The sequence below is a fragment of the Pogoniulus pusillus genome, chromosome 11, assembly GCF_015220805.1.
Source record: "Pogoniulus pusillus isolate bPogPus1 chromosome 11, bPogPus1.pri, whole genome shotgun sequence".
Lineage (NCBI taxonomy): Eukaryota > Metazoa > Chordata > Aves > Piciformes > Lybiidae > Pogoniulus > Pogoniulus pusillus.
The window spans coordinates 17904321-17927400 of NC_087274.1; the positions used below are offsets into that span (position 1 = coordinate 17904321).

General features: G+C 63.6%; 1 protein-coding gene across 4 annotated transcripts; it reads left to right on the forward strand.

The window, feature by feature from the left end:
- The first annotated feature begins 456 nt into the window (after nucleotides 1-456).
- On the forward strand, nucleotides 457-21332 carry LOC135179448 (transcription factor COE1-like). Of its 4 annotated transcripts, none has more exons than XM_064151271.1 (18): nucleotides 457-705; nucleotides 1574-1689; nucleotides 5925-6081; nucleotides 6334-6397; nucleotides 6479-6534; nucleotides 7194-7267; nucleotides 7975-8043; nucleotides 12270-12351; nucleotides 15107-15224; nucleotides 16101-16234; nucleotides 16350-16476; nucleotides 17065-17153; nucleotides 17463-17528; nucleotides 18167-18344; nucleotides 18427-18609; nucleotides 19070-19273; nucleotides 19454-19529; nucleotides 19623-21332. In XM_064151271.1, the coding sequence occupies exons 1-17, from the start codon at nucleotides 457-459 to the stop codon at nucleotides 19522-19524; spliced, it is 2037 nt and encodes a 678-aa protein (XP_064007341.1). In that variant the 3' UTR covers nucleotides 19525-19529; nucleotides 19623-21332. The 4 variants fall into 4 exon arrangements, with proteins under 4 accessions (XP_064007341.1, XP_064007339.1, XP_064007340.1 ...); XM_064151269.1 differs by having other exon boundaries at nucleotides 476-705; nucleotides 18101-18344; XM_064151270.1 differs by having other exon boundaries at nucleotides 476-705; nucleotides 16104-16234; nucleotides 18101-18344.
- Nucleotides 21333-23080: the final 1748 nt, after the last annotated feature.

A 23080-nucleotide genomic window follows, 5' to 3' on the forward strand; every position in this document is an offset into this window, starting at 1 on the left:
CTCCAGGACTTGTTTGGGATCTCTCTGGAGCATCTTGTGGGCTGCAGCAGGGCCTTCTCCAAGGTACACCTGGAACGTGCCTGGGCTCTTTCCAAGGTGTCTTGGAGGATCTACTGGGGCCTCCCCCGGGCTATCTGCAAGACCTGCTTGGGGTCTCTCCGGAGCATCTCAGGGGATGCAGCAGGATCTCCCCAGAGTACCCCTGGGGCCTGCCTGGGCACGCTTGGAACCGGAGGCTTGGGGGGTCCCCCCCGGGGAACCCAAGGTCTCTCCGCTCCATCCCGCGGCGGCTGCCCACCGCCAGCCCCAGGGTGCCCGGTGCCCGCCGCCCCCCTCTCCCCCGGCGTGGGGAGGGACCGCTCCTCCCCGGAATGATGTCAGCCTGCCCGGCCGCGGCCCCCGCCTCCCCCGGCGGCTCCGGCCCTGCCTCCCCGGGGAGGCGGCGGCGGCGGCGGCATGGCCCGGGCCGGCGGGACAGCGGCGGGGCCGCGGCGCCGGGTGCTGGTGCTGATGGTGCTGGTGGCAGCGGCGGGGCGGCGGGGCCGGGGAGCGGCGGGGGGGTCACGGCGGCGGACACCGGGCACCCCGAGCTCCCCTGGACCCTCCGGGCCCCCCGCCCGCCCGCTTCTGCTGCTGCTGCCGCTGCCGCCGTCGCCGCTGCCGCCGCCGCCACCCCGCGTCGCGCCCGCCACCGCCGCCCGCCCGGTAACGAGCCGCCGCCAGCCGCCCGCCCCCGCCCCATCCCGGGCCGCGCCTGCCCCCTCCCGCGCCCCTCGGCGGCCTCCTCCACCCTCCATCCCACCACTCCTCCTCTCAGCCTTCCTCCAGCCCTCCCTCCAGCCCTCTTCTGCCTCCCTCCATCCCTCCCTCCGGTCTTCGCATCCTCCCTCCATCCCTCCCTCTAGTCCTCTAAGCCTTCCTCGATCCCTCCACTCCTCCTCTCAGTCTTCCTCCATCCCTCCCTCCGCTCCTCCTCTGCCTCTCTCCGCTCCTCTAAACCTCCCTCTATCATTCCACTCCTCCTCTCGGCCTTCCTCCATCCCTCCCTCTCATCTTCTAAGCCTTTCTGCATCCCTCCCTCCTTTTACTCCTCCTCTGCTTCCCTTCTTGCACTCCCCTAAGCCTTCCTCCCTCCTTCTCGCTCTTATTCCATTCCTTTAAGCCTTCCTCCTTCCCTCGACTCCTCTCCCTCCTTCCAGCCCTCTCTGCTTCCTTCCCTCCCTCCACTCCTCCTCTGCCTCACTCCATCCCTCCCTCTTCTCTAAGCCTTCCTCCATCCCTCCCTCCACTCCTCCCCATCCCTCCCTCCCCGCCGCCCCCCGCCCCTTCTCCTGCCGGTCCCTGTACTTGGCTCCTGGGCTCCTTCGCCTCCAACTTCTCCGGCCCTGCCTCCTCCTGCCTCCGCCTCCACCTCCCCCGCCTCGAGCCTCCCCCCCGGCTCCCTCCCGGTCACCCTCCGCAGATGCCGCTTCCCCGGCGGCCCCGGCACCTGCCCGGTTCCGAGCTCCGCTGCCGGACCCGGGGCAGGGAAGTTGGGGGCCATCGCTGAGCCCCTGCCATGTTCTCCGTGCAGGAGGCTTTGCCCCGGGGGGGGCTGCCCATGAAGGAGGAGCCGCTGACCGCCGGGCTGCCCTCCGTCCGCTGGCTGCAGGGCACCGGCATCCTGGATGCCAGCACGGCGGCACAGAGGTAAGGGGCTCCGCGGGCATGCCGGGCGCAGCGGGCAACCCAGGTACTGCGGGCATCCCGGGCTGCACGGGCATCCCGGCCACTGCAGGCATCTCGAGCTCCGCCAGCATCCCGGGTGCAGTGGGCATCCTAGGTACTGCGGGCATCCCGGGCTGCACGGGCATCCCGGCCACTGCGGGCATCCTGAGCTCCACCGACGTCTCAGGTGCAGAGGGCATCTATGTCTCCATGACTGCCCTGGGTGCAGTGGGCATCTCAGGCTCCATGGGCATCTCGAGCTCTGCCAGCATCCCGCAATTGCTGGGCATCCTGAGCACTGCTTGCATCTCGGGTTCCGTAGACATCCCAGGTGCTGTGGGCACCCTGGGCGCTGTGGGCACCGCAGTTGCTGTGGGCATCTAGGGTGCTCTGGTTATGCTAGGTCCTGTGAGTGTCTTGGGCTCAGTGACCATGTCAGGCACTGTGGGCATCCCAGGTACTGTGAGCATCCCAGGCTCCATGGGCATTATGATCTCCAGTGACATCCCAGTTGCTGTAGGCATGCCAGGCACTGGGACCATCCCAGGCTCTGCATGCATCCCAAGACCTGTGGTCATCACAGGTGCTGTAGGCATTCTGGCCACCATGGGCATCTTGGCCACTGCAGGCATCCCAGGTACCATGAGCTCCAAGGGTGTTCTGGGCACCCCAGATATCTCTTGCCCACTGGGTACCACAGGCACTCTAGGTGCCACCCGTGCCCTGGACTACTTGGACCTCTGGTGACCCACTGCATTCCTGCAGCATCCTGGGGCCTCTGTGGACTTCAGCACCCCCGGGCACCTGAGCCCCTGGTGCCCCGTGCATGCCAGGCCTGCTGCCCTGTTGGGAGAGTCAGTAGGTGCTGGTAGTGGAGGAGGAGCTGCTGCCAAAGCTGTGACGGGCTTGTGGTCTTGCCGTGCTGTGCTGTGCTATACTGTGTCCCCACCGGGACTGGGACCTGTCCTCTGAGCTCCAGCTCTGCTGGGAGAAGCCACCGAGGGCTCAGGCAGGGCTGGCAGTGATGCCATCCCCATCTCCTGGGCACGGCTGCTGGCATTGGCTGGGGTGAGCCACCGCTGCAGCCTGTGCCACCAGTCTTGATGCAGCCCAATGCTCGATGTCCTCCCCGGCCCCTGCTGTCCCCATCTCCTGCCCTTACTGGGGGGCTCAGGGCTCCCTGCGCTCCATCTCCTGCCCTTATGGGGTGTGTGTGCTCTGTGCCCCCTGCCCCCCTGCTCTCTCCCCGTGCTCTGCCCAGCAGGATCCTGGCTGCATGTGGCACCCCAGCTCCTGTCCCCACCCTGCGTGTGCTGTGCAGTTCGGGGCGGCTGGCAGCGGGGGCTGTGCTTGGACCATGCTGTGGCATTGCCCGGGGGTGGCAGGAAGAACATGGGAACTTGGGGTGCTCTGTGCCCTCTGCTCAGCCAGGGACAGTGGGTTTGGAGGGGCTGGGGGCTCCTGGAGTTTCCCCTGAGCCCCAATATAGTTGCAGATACTCAGCAGATGCTTGAAAACTGCAGCGACTCCACTCCCCCCAGCGCCCCCCCACCCCCACCCCGCCACCCCAATAAGCCCAGCACAGCTCTGCCAGCCCCGGGGAGGGGGAGCAGCCCCCACTGTGGACCCCCCTGAAGTGGCTGGACTGAGGGTCCCAGCCCAGATAGCTGTGAGGGGAGGGCAGTGCAAGGCAGGGGCTGCAGTATCCAAGCAAGGGGGTGCCAGCCTTGGTACTGAGCACCCAGAAAACTTCTCAGTGCCCCAGGGTGGGGCTGTGAGGCTGAATGGGGGGGGTGACGTCTGGCCTGCTCCCACTCGGGGGCACACACAGAGGGATGGCATCACGGCAGCTGCCCCCGTGCCTCTGTGTGCCAGTGGAGTCTGGTGTGTGAGGATGGGGCTGTCAGATCACCTGCCCTCTCTTTTTGGGATGCTGGGCACTCTGTGGTGACATCCCCCACCCCGTCCCTGTCCTCATCACTGTCCCACCGAGATGCCTGGCAGCAGTGTGGGCACATCTGTGGGGTGCTGGTCACCCCCAGGCCCATTCTGCCTCCACCCCCCATCCTGCACTCCTGTCAGATCCCCAACTGCTGCCAGAGGCAGGTCTTGTATCATCACCCTCCAAACACCAGCACCCTCAAAGCCACCCCACCCCCGTTCCCACAGGTGACCCCACAACCACTGCAGGGTTGCTGGGTGGTGCCAGCTGGTACCCACACCAGGGAGGGCAGGGGGCCTTGGGGGGGGGCATGTGATGAGCCCACACAAGGTCTCAGCTTCCTGGATTTGGCAGGGTGTGTGTGTGTGGGGGGGGGGGTGTGCAGCGCTCCCCACCTTTGGCAGAGCTGCCCTCTGGGGAACTGCGGTTGCATCATTGCTCGATGCCCAGGGTGCCCGGGGTGCCCGCCAAGGGAAGCTGCTGCTGTTCCTGTAAGAGCCCTTTGCTGGGCTCCTCTGCTAGGAAATGCGCTGATTGCTTTTAATAATTAATGCCGGCAGCGCCGGGAGCCCAGATGCAGCCATTACCCCCAGCACCCCCCCGGCCCCAGCACTTCAGGGATGGAGCTTTTTGAGGGGGTGGGGAGGGGAGCTGAAGGGAATGGGGGGGGGGAGGGGGGCAAGAGGGAGCTGGCTCTCTGCAGCCACTCAGCTGGCGTCGTGCCACCTGGCCACGGAGTCCTGTGGTCACTGGGCACGCTGGGATGGGGTCTCAATGAGACAGGAGGGGGCCTGGAGGGGACTGACTGTACGTTTGTGCCTGGACATGCGTGTGCCAGGCGAGATGCCATGGGCATAGTATGCCCTGAGAGCAGACTTAGCAGCATTAGATGGAGCCGTGGGTAGGGAACAGGGGACACCTAATGGAGTGTGCCAGGACAGGGCCATCAGCAGCCATGACATATGCCTGGACGAGTGTATGGCTATGGACACAGGTGCCCCTGTGCCAGGCAAGTGTGCCAGGCATGTGTCCCGCTGTTTGCCAAAGGGGTATTTTGGCTCCCTGGCAATCCCCTTAACGAGCTTTTTCCTTCAGCATGGAGAAGTGTCCCCAGAGAAGTGCCTCTGGAGAACTGTACCCATGGCTTTCGGGCTCTATGCTTCACACTTGGCCTTGGCTAGTGCCCACAGCTGGGGGTTCAGGGCTGGGGGTGATGACAGAGGTTAATTAAAGCCTAAGTAGCATCATTAAAGGTGCCAAGGGTGATGCCTGAAGACCTGGTCCTGCTAAAAAAAGGGCTGAACCCCCTTTTTCTCCTCTTGTTTGGAGGACACGCTGCTGGCTGTGTCATGTGGAGCACCACGGAAGGTATCCTCACGGTACCACAGTGTCCCCAGGGCCTCACCTTCTCACATCTGGGTGCAAGAGCAGCAGAGTGTGGCCTGAAGGAGTCGTGCTCCGTGCTGGGGGGGACTAGGTGGTCCACGGGGTCCTCATGAGAACTGTCTCTGGCAGTTGAAGCCCCCCTGAGGCTGGTGTGTGGGAAGCCAAATCCCACTCCCCCCACCCCCCCGCCTCTGTCCTCTCCTGATGTGTTTTTAGTGATGAAAAGGGCAAATTTTGTACACCTCTATGTTTATCTTACCCCCGTCCTGATGACACTGGCTGGGGACAGAGATCACACGCTGGGCTGAGGATGAGGTGACAAGGATGAAGACAGAGCAGAGCCATCGTCCCTGGGGATGGCTCTGCCACCCTCCCTTGTGCTGTCACTGTGGTGGCCATGCAAGGACAGCAGCGATGGCTCTCGGAGCAGCTCTCCGGGAGCTGTCCCCTCCCTGGGAACTGTCCCCTCCCTGGAGACCGGGCTGTCTTGAGGACTGTCCCTCCTCAGAGACCAGGGTGGGCTTCAACCTTGCTTCCCCCAAATTTAATCTCTGTGGGTGTGTTGGCCGTGGGCACATCCTGGGCACAAAGCAGGGTGGGGGTCCTGGGTGCTCCCCCCCTGTCTTGCAGCCTCAGGAGCATTGTCACCCACCACGGGAGTGATCAGCAGCTCCCACGGAGCCTGTCTGCTGGGGAGGGGGTAGTGAGGGTCCTGGGTTGTCCCACAGCATCCGGGGGAGGAGGCGGGGGGGGGAGCATTGTTACCTGCCATGGGCGAGCTGGAAAGGTACCACCGAGCCTGTCCCCTGGGGATGGCCACGGTGAGGAGGGTGTGCTGGCAGCAGCCTCCCCACGCTCACTCCTCTGCCCCCCACCTTCCTCCTGGCAGCGGGGTGGGCCTGGCCCGAGCCCACTTCGAGAAGCAGCCCCCCTCCAACCTGCGTAAATCCAACTTCTTCCACTTCGTCCTGGCCATGTACGACCGGCAGGGCCAGCCCGTGGAGATCGAGCGCACCTCCTTCATCGACTTCGTGGAGAAGGAGCGGGTGAGGCCGCCGGGAACGGGCTTGTGCTGGGGACAAGGATGCGGGTCACCCCCGGCGTCACCACCCCCCAGCCCCCCGCCGCTGGAGGTGTGCGGGAGGCTGCTCTGCAGAGGCTGGGACCCGGCACAAACTCACTGCACGTGTGGGGAGTTCCCAAGGCGGCTTCGCAGCCCTGCGGCTGCCGAAGGGCTGCACTGAGAGGGGCACCAGGACGTCCTCTGCCCATCCAACTGTGTCCCCCCTCCCCCCCAGGAACAGAACGGAGAGAAAACCAACAACGGCATCCACTACCGGCTCCAGCTGCTCTACAGCAACGGTGGGTGCCAGTGCCTGGTGTGTGCCAGGGCGCGGGGGGTGGGGGCACGGGCAGGAGTCACCTTGTCCCCTCTCACCACAGGGCTCAGGACTGAGCAGGACCTCTACGTCCGCCTCATCGACTCCATGTCCAAGCAGGTACCGGCGTGTGGGGCACATCTGCACACACCTGCACACCTGTGGCAGTGCCAGACGGGCACGTCTGTGAGTGTGTGTGCACGCGTGGGTGCACCAGGATGGCACATCTGTGTATGTGCATGCAGCCGGGCAGAGCAGGCAGATGTGTAGGTAGGCACAGCACACACACAGAGGTGCATGGGCACAGCCACAGGTACATAGGCACAGACACACACACACAGGTGCATGGGCACAGCACACACATGTACATGGGCACAGCATACATGTGCGCATGGGCACAGGCACAGGTACATGGGCACAGACACACAGGTGTATGGGCACAGCACACAGAGGTGCATGGGAGCAGACATGCACAGGTACATGGGCACAGTGCACCCACAGGTACGAGGGCACAGCACACACAGGTGCGTGGGAACAGACATGCACAGGTACATGGGCACACACGTGTGTACCCGCACAACTCCCTGGCAGAGTGCACTTCTGCACAGCCACCTCCCTGCTCCCACCTGGGCTGCCACTGAGGGCAGCCAGCCTGGCTGGGGTCACCCGAGGAAGGTCCATTGGTAGGGGAGGGGCTGGAGCAGTGGCAGGAGATGGTGGCAGGGGGGTGCCCGGAGGTGGTGGCACCCCCCCTGCGCGCTCTCTCCTCCCCCCCCCAGGCCATCATCTATGAGGGGCAGGACAAGAACCCAGAGATGTGCCGTGTCCTCCTCACCCACGAGATCATGTGCAGGTAGGTGGGGAGGTCCTGTGGGGGTTTAGTGGCACCCAGGGGGGCAGGTTGGCACCGGGGGGTCCCCTGTGCCCCATTAGTGCTGCTCTTGTTTACCACCCTCATCTGGGTGTTTGTGCAAATCAAGACTCCGTGCCAGGGCAGTTAATTAATCTCCAGGAACCACGATAATGATGCCAGGGCTGGGGCCCCTGCTGCTCCCCACTCCCCAGGGCTGGCACCGATGCGTTGATTGGCCGGTGGTGGCACAAACCTGGCACTGCTGCGTCCCTGTGGACAATGTGGAGCCCCAAGGGATATGGCACCTCCATTTCAGAGTGCTGTCCTTATTGGCTTCCCAGGGCAAGAGTGCCCACCAAGACCCCCAGACTGTAGCCCAGCCCCATGATGTGGGGTGGGGGGCTGGGTACGTGGGGTACCCTAGGGGTGCCTTCTCTGCCACAGCCCCCTGCCCTGGCATTTCGTGGCCAGTGTCCCTGTCCTAAGATGTGTTCATTCCCACCCTGGACACTTGCAGGGTACCTCTGCTCCCCTCCCTTGTTGTGGGGCAGGACACCTCCACCCAACTCCCAAGCACTAAATAGAGTGATTCTGGGGGGGCACAAGGGTGGGAAATGGGGGGCTGGAGGGTGTTGCCCTGTGGGTCGGGGGCGTAGGGGTGGCCCCAGCCCCCTTCACACCAGCTCCTGTCCCCGGCCCGTGTCCAGCCGCTGCTGTGACAAGAAGAGCTGTGGAAATCGCAACGAGACCCCCTCGGATCCAGTCATCATCGACAGGTACCGAGGGGACGTCCCCCGCACCTCGCTGGGGCCGAGGGAAGGGGGCAGCGGCGGAGGGGGGGGACGCACCCCCCCTGCGAGCTGGGGTGGGGAGTCCCCAAGGGCTGCCAGCGATGCTTCGTTAGCGCTAATGAGCTGGGGGGGCAGAATGCGGGGTCTGGGGCAGGGGGACGCAGCTGCCCCGGCTCTGGCTGGTGGCCCTGTGCCGAGCTGCAGTGGCGGGTGGGGACAGGGCTGCTCGATGTCACCGCGGCACTGCCGAGGCTCCGTCCAGGCGCTTTGGAGAGGGACAGCGAGCATGTGGCAGCCCCGTGTCGGGGCCATGTGCCTCAGGGACACCCCAGTGCGGTGTCCCCACGGGGAGAGATAGAGCCATTTCCCCTGCCAGGACAAGGCCACCAAAGCAGGGCAGGGAGGCAGTGAGAAGCCCAGCCTGGTGTTTGCTGGTGTGCACATGGACGTTGTGCCCTGCCAGTGCCCCCACAGTGCTAGGGTAGGTGTCTGTCTGTCTGCCTGTCTGCAGCCCTTTCCCCCTATCCTCCCTGAACAGACTGCACACATATCACCTCCTGCCACCTCCCATTCTTCCCCATCCCTTCCTTTGTCCACTACCCATCCTGCTGCCCCATCATACCTCCCTCCACCCCTTAATCCCTCTCCATTCATCCCTCATTCCCTCCTTCCATTCCTCCTTCCACCCTTCTACCTGCCCATTCCTTCGCTCCCTCCTCTCTCTGCCCTCTCACCAGCCCTTCAGCTGTTCCTCCATGCAGCAGCAGCCCCAGGCCTCCACACATCCACTCCTGCCCTCCCGTTCCCCCACCCCATCCTGTCCTGTGCACATCTTTCTGTCCTCCTGTCCTCCAGCCCATCCTGTCCCGTTCCCATCCCTCTGTCCCCACGCAGGAGTTCTCATGCATCTGACACGGTTGCACTGCCCTGGTGGCAGCAAGCCAAGCCCAGTCTCTTCAGAAGGTGCTGAAGGCTTTAGGGACCACTACCTTGGCCACTCTGCCACGGGGGTCAGGGTGGGGACCACGTGGGTTGGCCTGTCCGTTAGTCCTGGGGGGTTTCATGTCAGCAGCTTCTCCCTGGGACACTGGATGGTCTCTGGGGACGAGGGCTGGATCCTGCATACCTTGCCCCCAGCTCCCTCTATCTGTGCCGCTGCCAAGCAGCTGTGTTCCCCCCACCCATCCAGCTGTGCCCAGGCGTCTGTGGGGATCGCACCCACACATACTCTCTCCCCCCCGCCCCAGTCGTGGTCAGGGGAGTGCAGCTGCCATGGCCCAGCCGTGACCAACCTGCTGCTCACGGTGACCTCAGCCCCCTTGTGCCCTCAGCCCCCTCATCCCACAGGTGCTGCACACACCCCACTCCCCGCCGGTGCTCCTGGGGTGCCCTGTGACTCCCCTGGGCTGGAGGCTGGGGCCAGTCCCTGGCCAGGGGCAGTGTGTGTCCCCCACCCCTCCTTCTCCCCAGGGACTTCTCTGGGATGGAGGGGCTGTTCCCTGGCCGGTGACATCTATGGACTGGTGGCATCTAGGCGAGCATCCCCCGGTGCCCCCTCCTCCTCCTTCATCCCTGGGGGGCATCACCGCGGGCCATGTGGGTGCCCAGCCCACCAGTCTGCACCCATCCCCAACCCCATCTCCCCAGGGACCCTCTCGAGCCTGGGAGGTGACATCCCCTAGCTGGTGACATCCCCGGAGTGGTACATCTAGGGGAGCATCCTCGGTTCCCCTTCACCTTCCTCCATCACTGCGGGGGTCTCCTGGGGCTAGGTCGGTGCCCACCCCACTGCTCACCAGCCCCATTTCTCCAGGGAGCCCCCCCTCCTGGGGCTAAAAGCGGCATCCCCTGGTTGATGCCATCCCCTGGCTAGTGGCATCAGAGGAGGACATCCCTCACACCCTCTCAGCTTCCTCTGTCCCTTGCGGGGGGGAGGGGCGGGTCACCGGGGGCCAGCCTGCTGCCCAGCTCGCTGCTTCCTCCCCCTCTCCACACACCCTCCCATTCCTCCCAACCCTTCTCCCCAGCCCTTCGCCCAGCCCCACTGGTTTAGAGAGCCGGCTAAGTGCCCTATCAACATGTTAATCAAATTACTTAGGAGCTAAAATTGAGGCTTTTCATTAATTATACAAGATTAGCCTAATTGCGGATTCAAATTTATGCGCCGGGAACAGAAGGTGTTCGGCAGCAGCGCCGGGAATTTGCATATTAAATGGGGAGCGGGGTGCAGGCGGGATGCTAATGCTTCCCCCGCCGGTATTTTTAACTCCCCGGCCCATATGTGGCTGCCTGGAAGGGGGGGACATACACACAAGGATTATTCCCCCACCACCACCATCACCCCACCCCGCCCAGCAGAGTAGAGGCAGGGCCAGGGAGCTGGCGGGAGAGGGGGGAGGTCAGGAAAGTCGGGGCCGGGGGGTTGAGAGGGAGGAAATTATTGAAGAGGGGTTAAAAGGCTGGAAGTGGGTCAGAGAGGGGGGGTGAGGTCATTAGGATGGGTTGAGGAGGGGTTAAAAGGGCTGGGGGTCGGCAGGGAGGGTAGGGATGGGAGGTTGAGGGGGGTTAAGGGGGCTGAAGGAGCTGAAAAGGGGTTAAAAGGCTGGGGGTGGGTCAGAGAGGAGGGGTTGAAGGCGTCAGGATGGGCTGAGGAGGGGTTAAAGGGGCTGAGGAGGGGTTAAAGGGGCTGAGGGTGGTCAGGGAGGCTGTTGAGGGAGTTGGAGGAGCTGAAGAGGAGTTAAAAGCTTGGGAGTGGGTCGGAATGGGGGTTGAGGGCCTCAGGATGGGCTGAGGAGGGGTTAAAGGGGTTAGGGGGGTCAGGGAGACTGGAGGGGGCGGGTGAAGGGAGTTGGAATTCTTGCAGAGGGGTTAAAAGGCTGGAGGTGGGTCAGAGAGTGGGGGTCGAGAGTGTCAGGATGGACTGAGGAGGGGTTAAAGGGGCATCAGGGAGACTGGGGAGGGGGGGTTAAGGGGGTTGGAGAAGATGGAGAGGAGTTAAAAGGCTGGAGGAGGGTCAGAGAGGGGGGATGAGGAGGGGTTAAAGAGGCTGAGGGCATCAGGGAGGCTGGGGAATGGAGGTTGAGGGGGGTTAAGGGGGCTGGAGGAGCTGGTGAGGGGTTAAAAGGCTGGGGGTGGGTCAGCGAAGGGGGATGAGGGCGTCAGGATGTGCTGAGGAGGGGTAAAAGAGACTGGGGGTGGTCAGGGAGGTCAGTGGGGGGTTGGAGGGGGTTGGAGAGGAGCTAAGGCTGCTGGAGGAGGTCAGAGGGTGAGGCTGGGGGATCGTTATGGGCTGAGGAGGAAGGTAAGGGGGCTAGGGGGGTCAGAGGGAGCAGAAAAGGGTTAAAGCAGGGCTGGAAAGGGGTTAAAGAGGGGCTTGGGGGGTCAGAGGGGGTGGGACTGGGGAGCTGAGGGGTGTCAGAGGGGCTAAGGAAGCTGGGGGACCTCAGAGAGGTCGGAGCTGAGGGACTGGGGGTTCGGGAGGGGCTGGAGAGGGGTTAAGGTGGTTGGGAGTGGGGGGGTGTCACCTCCAGCCCCACGCTGCCCCTGTCAATCTCCTGGCAGGGTGGGGGCTGTTTTCCTGCCGCTTTCCAGCTCCTTCCTTGCCCTGATTACCTCCTGCCAGGCAGGGTGGGAGGGGAGGGCATGGGGGGGGTCTCCCTCGTCCTGGCCTTTCCCGGGATAACCGCCCCCCTCCGTGGGCAGTGCCATGGTGAGAGCCCTGCTCGGTGTGACCCCCGAGGAGCGGGGGTGTGGGCTCAGGGAGGCCACAGGGTGCCCAGAGTCCCGTCGGCAGGGGAAGATGGGGTACCAGTATGCACAGGGAGGGTGCGCCCCCCTCCTGCCCCCACAGGGATGGGGCACGGGAGGCTGTGCCTGCTGCTCCCATCTGGGATAGGGACATACCGGGATGGGAACACACTGCGATGGCAAAGGGTGGTGCACTGAGGTGTGGGACAGGTTGGCACACTGGCACGGGGACGCGCTGAGATGGGGAACAGGGTGGCACACTGGAATGGGCACAGGTTGGGAGACTGGGATGAGGACACAGTGGGATGAGGGACAGGATGGCACAGTGGGATGGGAAGAGGATTGCAGGGTGGGTTGGGGACGCACTGGGATGGCACAGGGTGGCATACCGGGATGGCAGCAGCTGGCACAGGTTGGCAGTGGTCTCCTGTTGCCCACCTCTGGTTGCTTTCCTCTTGTGCCAGGTTTTTCCTCAAGTTCTTCCTCAAGTGCAACCAGAACTGCCTGAAGAATGCAGGCAACCCCCGGGACATGAGGCGCTTCCAGGTGAGGCCATGGGACACCCCCCCCAAATTCTGCCCCACGCAGAACAGGGCTGGGGACACCACAGAATTCCCCACTCGGGGAATTGAGTCCCGAATCAACCCTTCTACAAACCCTGATTTCCAAACCCTCATTCCCTTTGAGCCCCTCTGCAGACTCCAATTCCCAACCCCCAGCTTCCCTCAGCTCCATTCTAAACCCCAATCTGTGAACCCTAAACTCTTCTCACCCCTTTGCAGCCTCCAGCTCCATTCACTCCTCTGGGGACCCCAATTCCCCTCACACCCTAAATCCCTTTGAACCCCTTTGCAGTCTCTGATTGCCCTTTTCAAGCCCCTTCCCCCACTTTGTGAACCCAAATTCCCCAACCCCAGCTCCCTCCCACCCCTTTGTGACTCCTCATTTCCAAACCCCAATCCCCTTCACTCCCTTTGCAAGCCCCAGACCCCCTTAGATGCCTCTGCAGACCCCACACCCCATTTCCTCTCATCCCACATAACCCTCAGCCCCTCTCTCCCCCAGTCTCTCCCATACCCCTGGCCCCTTCTCTCCCCCATCCCCAACCCCCCTACCCCCCCCTTTCTCTCCAGTCTGCCCTCAGACCCCAGCCCCCTCTCACCACACTCCCATAGCTCCCAACCCCCCTCTCCCCAGTCTCTCCATTACCCAGCCCCTCTCTCCCCCAGTCTCCCCCATACCCCTAGCCCCTTCTCCTCCATCTCCCCACTGAAACCCCCAGTCTCCCTCTCCCCATCCCCCCCATAACCCCAACCCCTCTATCCCCCAGTCCCCCCCATACCCCTAGTCCCTACTCCCCCCCCCTTTCCCATCCCCAACCCCCTGCCCCCCTTTCCCTCCTATGCCACTCAGACTCCAGCCCCCTCTCACCACACTGCTCCTGTAGCTCCCAGCCCCTTCTCCCCACCTAAACCCCCAGCCCCCTCTCCCCCCATCACTCCAGACCTCCCCAATACCCTCAGCCCCCTCTCCTCCCCACCCCCCCCCATTTCCCCTCACGCCCCCCCTATATAGCCCCCAGCCCCTCTCTCCTCCTTCTCCCCCTTACCCGCAGCTCCCCTTTCCCCCTTCCCCAGCCCCTTTCTTCTCGCAGCAGCTGGAGGCTGGGGGGTGTGGGTCCGGCCCGGCCCCCCCAGCACCGCGCCTTCATTAGGGCCTCTCGTAACGATATGATAATTGTGACATTTTTACATGATTAACGACCCAGCCAATTTGCATCGAGCGGAGCCGGCGCCGGGAGAGCAGCCAAGGGGGGGGCACGGGGAAGGGGGGCACGGGGGGCCCCTGGGGTCCCCTGGCCGGGGATGTGGGGACAGGACCAAGTTGGGGACAGGGGCAGTGCCAGTGGCTGGGGTCCTGGGATGGCTCAGGGTGGCAAATGGCGGCGGGGGAGGGGGTGCGGGGGTGGGCACATGAATGTCTGCAGGGGTAGAGGTGTGTATGGGCACACACAAGGGCACACGCACACGTGTGTTGGCACCCCTGCATGCAGCACACATGCGTGTGCAGGGGCACTCACAGCTTGGCACATACAGAGGCGGGCACACCCAGCCCTTGGCACACTCACACACACACATGTGCAGGGGCACACCCAGCCCTTGGCACACTCATGCACATACATGTGCAAGGGCACACCCAGCCCTTGGCACACTCACACACATACATGTGCAGGGGCACACACCCAGCCCTTGGCACACTCACACATACATGTGCAAGGGCACACACTCAGCCCTTGGCCCACTCACACACATACATGTGCAGGGGCACACACCCAGCCCTTGGCACACTCATGCACATACATGTGCAAGGGCACACCCAGCCCTCGGCACTCTCACACATACATGTGCAGGGGCACACGCCCAGCCCTTGGCACACACACACATACAGTGCAAGGGCACATACAGCCCTTGGCACACTCACACACATACATGTGCAGGGGCACACACCCAGCCCTTGGCACACACACACATACAGTGCAAGGGCACATACAGCCCTTGGCACACTCACACACATACATGTGCAGGGGCACACACCCAGCCCTTGGCACACACACACATACAGTGCAAGGGCACATACAGCCCTTGGCACACTCACACACATACATGTGCAGGGGCACACGCCCAGCCCTTGGCACACACACACATACAGTGCAAGGGCACATACAGCCCTTGGCACACTCACACACATACATGTGCAGGGGCACACACCCAGCCCTTGGCATGCTCACATGCATGCACATGCAGATGGGCACGCACCCCCCCATGGCATGTGCACACCAGTGCACAAGTGTGCCCTTACACCTGTAGGGGGACCCCTGGCACACACAGGCCCCTGCACACGTGGGCACACAACTCAAACACAGGTGCCTCATGCAGCCCCCATTTGCCCACGCATGTGCAGTGCACGTACAGGGGCACCCGTGGCACACACACACGTGTGCATGAACACACACAGACCCGGTGGCATGGGCACACGCATGCACCCCTGGGCATGCGTGGGCACAGGGCTGCAGATCTGCACACGGGTGGGTGCCTCGGCCAGTCCTGTGGCGCTAGTGATGAGCAGGAGGGGTCAAAGAGCCCTTGTGGAGTGAAGGGGTCCCTGTGGGGGAGCTGACCTGACGCTTGCCCTCTGTGGTGGCCCCAGGGCTGAGCAGTGGGGCATGAGGGCACCCGAGCTGGTGGTCCCGTGGTGTGGGGCACAGGGGGAGAGTGGCCTTGAGCAGGTTGCCCCCCCCCAGGTGGTGGTGTCGACGACAGTGAACGTGGATGGGCATGTCCTGGCAGTGTCAGACAACATGTTTGTCCACAACAACTCCAAGCATGGGCGGCGGGCACGGCGCCTGGACCCCTCCGAAGGTGAGTCCCCATGTGCCCACGGGTATGTGCCCACACACAGGGCCAGACATGCATGCATGCAACTGGGAGCTGCTGCTTCTATGGCATCCTCTGCCCCGGGGTGCCAGTACAGCCCCATGGCTGTGTGTGTGCACCACACGCTGCCAGGGCAGTTCCATGATTGTGTGTGCCCCACAGTGCCCACGGCTGTGCGTACCCCGTGGTGCCAGGGCAGCCTCAGCAACCCCACAGACTGTGTCCCTATGCTGGAGCCCCTGAGATGTTCATGCCTGTGCCAAACTCTTCCCTGCATTGCTCAGGAGCTGCAACTCTCTCAGCCCTGGCTCTTGGGGCACCGCAAAGCAGCCCCCAGCCCCACCTTCACACCTTGTCTGTGTGCCCATCCACCCAGCATAGCGTCCCAGCCTCTCCATCCACCTGCACATGCCAACGTCCCTTCCTCCTGAGTGCTCTCTGTCAATCCATCCATGAATCCACCACATCTGCCTGTCCCTCCCTCTGCCCAACGCATGCCCTGTCCCCATGTCTGCCCTGCTGGCTCTCGGTCTCTCCGTCCCCACTCCCTCCCCCCGCCCCACTGCTGTGTTCTTTGTACTTTTGTTTGTCCCCTCCCCGTGCACTTCCCCACCATATTGCATTCCCTCTCCATCGTCTTCCATCCCCTCCCTACCATCCCAATTTCCCTTCCCACCATTCCCATCCCCTCCCCACTGTCCCCATCCGTGCCTATGTGGCCACCCAGCTATCCCCTGCCTGGTTCTCAGCCTCCACTTCTCCTCTCCCTCTCTGTCTTCTCTCCCCCAGCCCTCAACCCTTGCCCCCGCCCCCACTCATTGCTTCTCTCTCTCTTCGTTCCCCCCCCTGCACCCCTAAAAGCAGCCACCCCCTGCATCAAAGCCATCAGCCCCAGCGAGGGCTGGACCACGGGCGGTGCCACTGTCATTGTTATCGGGGACAACTTCTTCGACGGGCTGCAAGTTGTCTTCGGCACCATGCTGGTGTGGAGCGAGGTACGGGGTGGGGAGAGGAGGAGTTATAAGGTTTTGGGAGCGGGGGGTGGGTGGCGGACGGGGGGGCGCTGCTGAGCCCCTTGGCTGTGGGCTGAGCACCGTCTTGCCCCCACAGCTCATCACACCTCATGCTATCCGGGTGCAGACCCCCCCGCGGCACATCCCCGGCGTGGTGGAGGTGACATTGTCCTACAAGTCCAAGCAGTTCTGCAAAGGTGCCCCCGGGCGCTTCGTCTACACTGGTGAGGGGGGCACAGGTGCCTGGTTGAGGGGTACGGGCCCCAGCGAGGGGTAGAGAACCCTTGAAGGGGGCAAAGACCCCCAGCGAGGGATAGAGAATCCTGGAAGGGGGCAAAGACCCCCAGCGAGGGATAGAGAACCTTGGGAAGGGGCACAGACCCCCAGAGAGGGGTAGAGAACCTGGGAAGTAGGCACAGACTCCCCACGATGGGTAGAGAACCCTGGAACAGGGCACGGATCCCTGGTGAGTGGCACAGACCTCTGGGAAGGGGCAAAGACCCCTCCGTGATGGGCACAGATGCCCTGGAATGGGATATGGGTGTACAGGTCACTGGAAATGGCCGTATGGATCCCCTGGTGAGGGGCACAGACCTTCAGGAATGGGGCACAGAGCCCTAAAAATGGGCACGGATACCCAGTGAGGGGCAAAGACCCCCAGGAAAGAGAGGCCGTCCCCATGTTCCACATCGGGCTGGGGTGGGCAGCTGAGCCCTGTAGCACTCAGGCTGTGCCTCAGTTTCCCCGTGGGGCCAGGGAAGTTCAGGGCAGATGGGGGGGGCAGGAACTGAGCCCCCCTCTTCCCTTGACAGCACTGAATGAGCCAACCATTGACTACGGGTTCCAGCGGCTCCAGAAGGTCATCCCCCGGCACCCCGGGGACCCTGAGCGCCTGCCCAAGGTAGGCAACTCCCCCTCAGCACCCATGGGTGCTGGGCACCACCTCACCCAAACCCTTATATCTTGGAGGGGCACATGAAGGGCACGGGGACGCAGGAAGTGTTGGAGTGGGCTCAAGGAGGCAGGGAGGGTCATGGGGGTGCTCCAGGAGGGCCATGGGAGACTCAGGGAGGGTCATGAGGGTGCTCATGGAGGGTCATGGGGGGGTTCAAGAAGGGTCATGGGGGTGCTTAAGGAGGGTCGGGAGGGGAGGCTCAGGGAAGGTCATGGGGGCCACTTCTGAGCTCTATCCTGCTCCCCCTTACCCCAGGAGGTGCTGCTGAAGCGGGCAGCTGATCTGGTGGAGGCTCTCTATGGGATGCCACACAGCAACCAGGTACGGTGCCACCACCCCTCCAGCCCAGCAGGTCCCACCTAGCTCTTCCTCCCCTCCTGTCCCCCCTTCCCGAGCACCCCCAGCCCTCACAGCAGGGATGCAGAAGCCAGAAGCTTGCCCTGGGCTCCCAGCTCCACATCTGCTTCACATCAGGATTCCTGAGGCGCTGAGTCAGCACTCCCTGCCCCCACCCCAGCCCCCCCCCCAACTGCAGGGAAGGGGAGCAGCAGAATCAGGCCTCCAAAGCTGCCTTTGTTCCCATCTCCTACCCAGTTGGTGACACAACTTGGGGGGTCCTGCTCCCTCTTGCCCCATCGCTGCCTGGCACGGGATGCTTGTGACTAGGGGTGCCCTGGGAGGTGACATGAGCTGGGGGGGGCAAAGGGGTGGGCCTCAGCACTCCCTGTCCCATTCTGCATGCCAGGGGTGCCTGGGGACTGACAGTGCCCTGGGAGGTGATGTGAGCTGGGAGGGCTGCACACCCCTGCCCCATCGATGCCCATCACAGCCTGCCCTGCAGCCTGAGGCTGTGGGTGCCTTGGGAGCTGACAAGAGCTGGGGACCCACTTCAGGGTGACCCCAGTCTCCGCGTGCCATGGAGTGACTCTGTCCCCGTGCGTCCCCCTCCCCCACGCCAGGATCTCATCCTGAAGCGGGCAGCAGACATCGCCGAGGCTCTGTACAGTGTGCCCCGCACCCCGGGCCAGCTCTCCTCGCTGGCGGGCACCCACGGCCCCGCCACCATGATGGGGGTGAACTCCTTTGGCACCCAGCTCGCCGTCAACATCGGCGACTCCCCGCAGGGCACTGAGCAAGGTGGGTCTGGAGCCACGCCGCAGGGCAGCGGGAGGGGGTCCCTGCCCAGCCCCGTGCCACCTCCGGCCCCTCTCGCCCACAGGTTTCTCGCGGAACACGGGCAGTGTCTCGCCACGGGGCTATGTGCCCAGCTCCACGCCACAGCAGAGCGGCTACAGCGGGGCCACCGGCATCGGTGGCTATGGGGGTGGCACCATGGCTGGGCTCGGGGTGCCTGGCTCCCCCAGCTTCCTCAACGGCTCCACAGCCAACTCTCCCTACGCCAGTGAGTCGGTGCCACAGGGTGTCCCCGTGCCGTGTGCCAGCCCTGGGATGTACTCAAAGCCATGCCCCAAGGTGTCCCCAGTGCCATGCACCAGCCCTAGGGTGTCCCCAAAGCCATGTGCCAGCCCTGGGGTGCTCCAAAGCCACACACCAGTCCCAGAGTGTCCCCAGGGCCGTGCACCAGCCTCGGGTGTCTCCAAAGCCATACGCCAGCCCTGAACGTCCTTAATGCCATGCACCAGCCCTGGCATATCCCCAAAGCCACGTGCAAACCCCCGGGTGTCCCAAACCATGTGCCAGCCCTGGTATGCCCCAAAACCATGGGGGAGGGCGAGCAACAACAAGCCCTGGCCCTTGCAGTCCTCCTCCCAAGTGCCCTCACCAGGAGGTGCTGGCATCCCTCAGAGGGTGTCACGCCCTGTCCCCAGCCGTGCCCAGCCTGAGCAGGTCTCTCCCTGCAGTCGTGCCCGCCAGTCCCCCGCTCGGCGCCTCTTCCATCACCCTCCCATCGGGCACCAACGCTTCAACCCCCCCCGGGGTCTTCTCCTTCTCCCCTGTCAACATGATCTCGGCGGTGAAGCAGAAGAGCGCCTTCGCCCCCGTGGTGCGACCGCAGCCCTCCCCACCGCCCGCCTGTGCCAGCACCAGTGCCAGCAGCCTGCAAGGTGAGCCCGGAGCGGGCACCTCTGCCCACCCCAGATTCACCGCGTCCGTGGGGGTCTCAGCCATGCACTCTGCCTGCGCAATCCTGCCTGAACCCGGGCCGTGGCTGGGACTGTGCCGCCTTTGTGCCCCCCATGCCCAGCCCTCACCCTCTCTCTCTCTCTCCCCCTCCCGGAGCCCAGACCCAGCCTTCGAGGACTCGGAGAAGTTCCCCACGCCTACGCGGCCGCTGCAGGGATTGGCCTATTCCTAAGCACAGTAGGTCCTGGGGGTGCTCCAGACCCCCAGATCCCACTGGGATAGGCAGAGATCCTGCATCCTGCTCTGCCCACCTCTCATCTCTCCTTCCAGCCGTGCCCAGCCACCTCGTGCCACCCCTGTGAGCCAGGACAACGCGGGAGCCACGACATGGAGCAGGGCTGAGCGTGGCCTCGCGATGCGGCCCCTCTGACCTGCTCCCCAGGGCTCCCGTTGGCATGGGGGCACAGGGGGACTGTGGGAACCACCACTCCTCTGCCCCACAGCCACCCCGGCTTAGTGACCCTGGACACGGCCAGAGCCGATGTGATGTGGCATGGCACAGCTTGGCTGGGTGGGCAGCACTGCTGGGGCCAGAGGGACCTTGGGGGTAAGCCCCCAGGAGTGAGCTGAACTCTCTGGGTTTGGACCCAGAAAGATACAGAGAGACCAGGGGAGTGCGGGGCAGCTGTGGGCATGATGGGCTGGGGTGGGAGAGATGGATGCTCTGGGGCAGGAGGGATGTGCCAAGGTGGCATGGATGCTCTGGAGCAAGATGGATGTGCTAAGGTGGCATGGACAATCTGGGGCAGGAGGGATGCTCTGGGATGTGAGGGATGGATGCTCTGGAGCAGGATGAATGTGCCAAGGTGCCATGGATGCTCTGGGGTGGGAGGGATGGATGCTCTGGAGGAGGATGGATGTGGTTGGATGAATGCTCTAGGATGGATGCTGTGAGATGGGATGTTCCAGAATAGGATGGATGCTCTGAGCTGAGCTGGATGCTCTGAGCTGAGCTGGATGCTCCGAGGTTGCTCTGGAGCTTCAGGGCAGGATGGTGGGGGATATCCCAGGACAAGACGGATGCTCTGGAATGGGATGGATGCTCCGAGATAGGATAGATGTTCTGGGTTAGGGTGGGGAAATGCTCCAGGGCAGGAGGGATGTCCCAGGATGGGGTGGATGCTCCGGGCCAGGATGGATGTTCCAGGACAGGCTGGACGTTCCAGGACAGGCTGGCTGCCTGGGGAGCAGGGGAGCAGGACGGGAGCTCCGGTGGGACCTCTCTCTCCCACACACACTTCCCGGCTCTCTGCCTGCTGTGGTCAACGCTCGCTCTCCCCACATGTGCAGCTCCACATCTGGAGCCACCCACCCCGCAGCTCCCGGGGGTGCTGAGGCCGGATCTCTGCCTGCATTCCTCACCCCCACACAGGACCAGGACCCAGGTGTGTGGAGGAGGGTCCCGGGCTGCCTTGAACCGCCCCAAGCCAACCCCTCCGTGGAGACACCACAGTCCCCGTCCCGTCCCAGGCCACCACCGCAGCTCTTTTCTCATCATTAGCACCATTATTAATAATACTATTATTATTTTTAGCAGCAGGCAAGACCCCCCCGGGCCCTGGCACTGCCTCCCCGCCCCCCCCTCCCCCCCAAACCCGCCGGGGTTTTCCTCCGCCTCTCAGCCAGAAATTTTGTAAATAAAGGGTAAAAGGGACAAAAAAACCAAACCAAACCATGCCCACACCCCCTGCTCCCATCCCACCCGGGGGGGGGGGGGTGGCCTGTGTCCTCATCCCTCCGCCCGTGTCTTGTGTAATGGTGACACTGCCGTGCCCTGATCAGTGTCCCACTCCCCGTGCTGTTCTCGTTGCCCCTCACTCGGTGCTGGGTCCTCCCTGGGGTGACTACAGGCGTTCCGGGGGTAGGGAACAGCCCTGCACCCACCCCTGGGGACAGGGTCACCCCGCAGTGGTGGCACAGGGTCCCTCGGAGTTCGGGGAGGGGGCATTCTGACATGGAAATAAAAGGTCTTGCAGAAGGTCACCGGCTCTGGGGGGGTCTGTGAGTGCGAAGGGGACTGTGCATGAGGACACACCCGGAGGTGGGGACATCAGCCCCGCAGCAGCAGGGGTGAGGGAGGGGTCCTGGACACTGCCCCAAGGAGGTGCCATGCGGTGCTTGACCCACACCAGTGCCCCACATCACCCAGCCACTCTGCACCCACACAGCCCCCAGGTGTCCTTGCCCTGCATCCCTCCTCCCTGCCCAGGTGGGCAGTGCCCATGTGGGGACCCTTTGCAGCTCACTGCATTGCAGGGGAGCGAACAGACTCCCGCTGGTGCTGCCACCAAACAGGGATTGTGACCTTCTCCCCTCCGTGGAATAAATGGCTTGAGGGAGGGCTCAGGCACACACCATGGGGACACACAGATGGCAGGGACATGTACATGGTCGTGGGGACACGCACACGTGGTGGGCACACACTCTGGCAGGGACGTGTACATGGCACACGCTCGGGGGACATGCACATGTGGCAGTGATGTGCAAATGCCATGGAAACATGCAGCTGGCACACACGCCGAGCCCTGCCCATCTGCACTCTGGCACCCGTTGTGGTCCCTACTCTGTCACCTCTGGTTACCCCCAAGGCTCCAGATCCTGCTGCCAGGTTGCTCTGTGGCACCCAGAGCCACTGAGGGCAGCCCCACCATGACTGGCATCCTTCCAGCACCATGCCCAGGACCCTCCCAGCACCTTCACTTACCTCAACAGCCCTAAATATTTATCGTTAACTAATAACTTACTAATTATTATTATTATTAGCTGGTGGCTCCTGGGGTGCCCACTCATCTCCTCCCAGGCCCCTTGACTCCGGGGGGGGAGGATCTCTTCAGGTGGGGGCTCCCCTGGAGACCCCAGCCCCATGCAAGGGTCCCCTCTACCCCCAGGAGATATGGGGGGGGAGAGGGGGCTGCCGGGGTGAGAAATTCGGAGAGCTGTGGTCACCCCAAAGACCTTTGCAGCACTCCCCCTGCCCCCACCTCGCATCCACCCCATTGCAGGATGATCTCTGCCCTCAGGTCTGGGACAGGGCAGGGCACCGGCTGGGGAACCTGGGGACAAGTCCCCACCCTGGCATGGTCCGTGGCACCCAGCCCCCCCGGCAGAGCTGTGATGTTTAGATTCGAAGGTTATGTGCTGGAAATAATTACCTTAATCAAGAAAGGTTAATGAGGCTGAGGGGGCGCAGGATGGTGGCGGGTGCCAGCACAGGCCAGGGCAAGTGGCAGCCTGGCACAGCTGGCACTGGCCGCCAGGCATTGATCAGACCAGTAGCCTGTGGTGGGCAGCTGCTGTCCACCAGAGCCAATGTGTGCAGGAGGCTGGTGACACCAAGTGTGGAACCAGCACTTGTTTCAGGCCACCTCATCCTGGTGACACCCCTGGGGACATTGCCATCTTCCCATGGGGCATAGCCGCCACCGAGGCCAGCCTGGCTCTGGCACCCACGGGATGCTGCCATGGGGCATGTCCCAGAGACCCTCTGTCTGTATGAGGTTCTTCACTCCCCTGCCATGTACCCGCAGCATGGCCATGGCCTGCTGGGGACCATGACAGTCACGGGGGGTTGCCACGGGGTACAGCCACCCTCGGCGCCTGGCCCCGTGCCGCAGTGCAGCTGGTGCCGCAATTGGCACTTGACGGCAAGCGAGCGCTCGATGGCTCTTGAGGCTGCGCTCCAGGGGGAGCTGCAGCGGGGCGGGGGCGTGCCCCCGTGCCCCCTCGCC

Coding starts and splice junctions, on each gene's coding strand:
- LOC135179448 (XM_064151269.1), top strand. CDS start 511: ATGGTGCTGGTGGCAGCGGCGGGGCGGCGGGGCCGGGGAGCGGCGGGG. Junction 1,690..5,924: donor GCCAGCACGGCGGCACAGAG/GTAAGGGGCTCC, acceptor TCCTCCTGGCAG/CGGGGTGGGCCTGGCCCGAG. Junction 19,274..19,453: donor CAGTGCCAGCAGCCTGCAAG/GTGAGCCCGGAG, acceptor CCCGGAGCCCAG/ACCCAGCCTTCGAGGACTCG.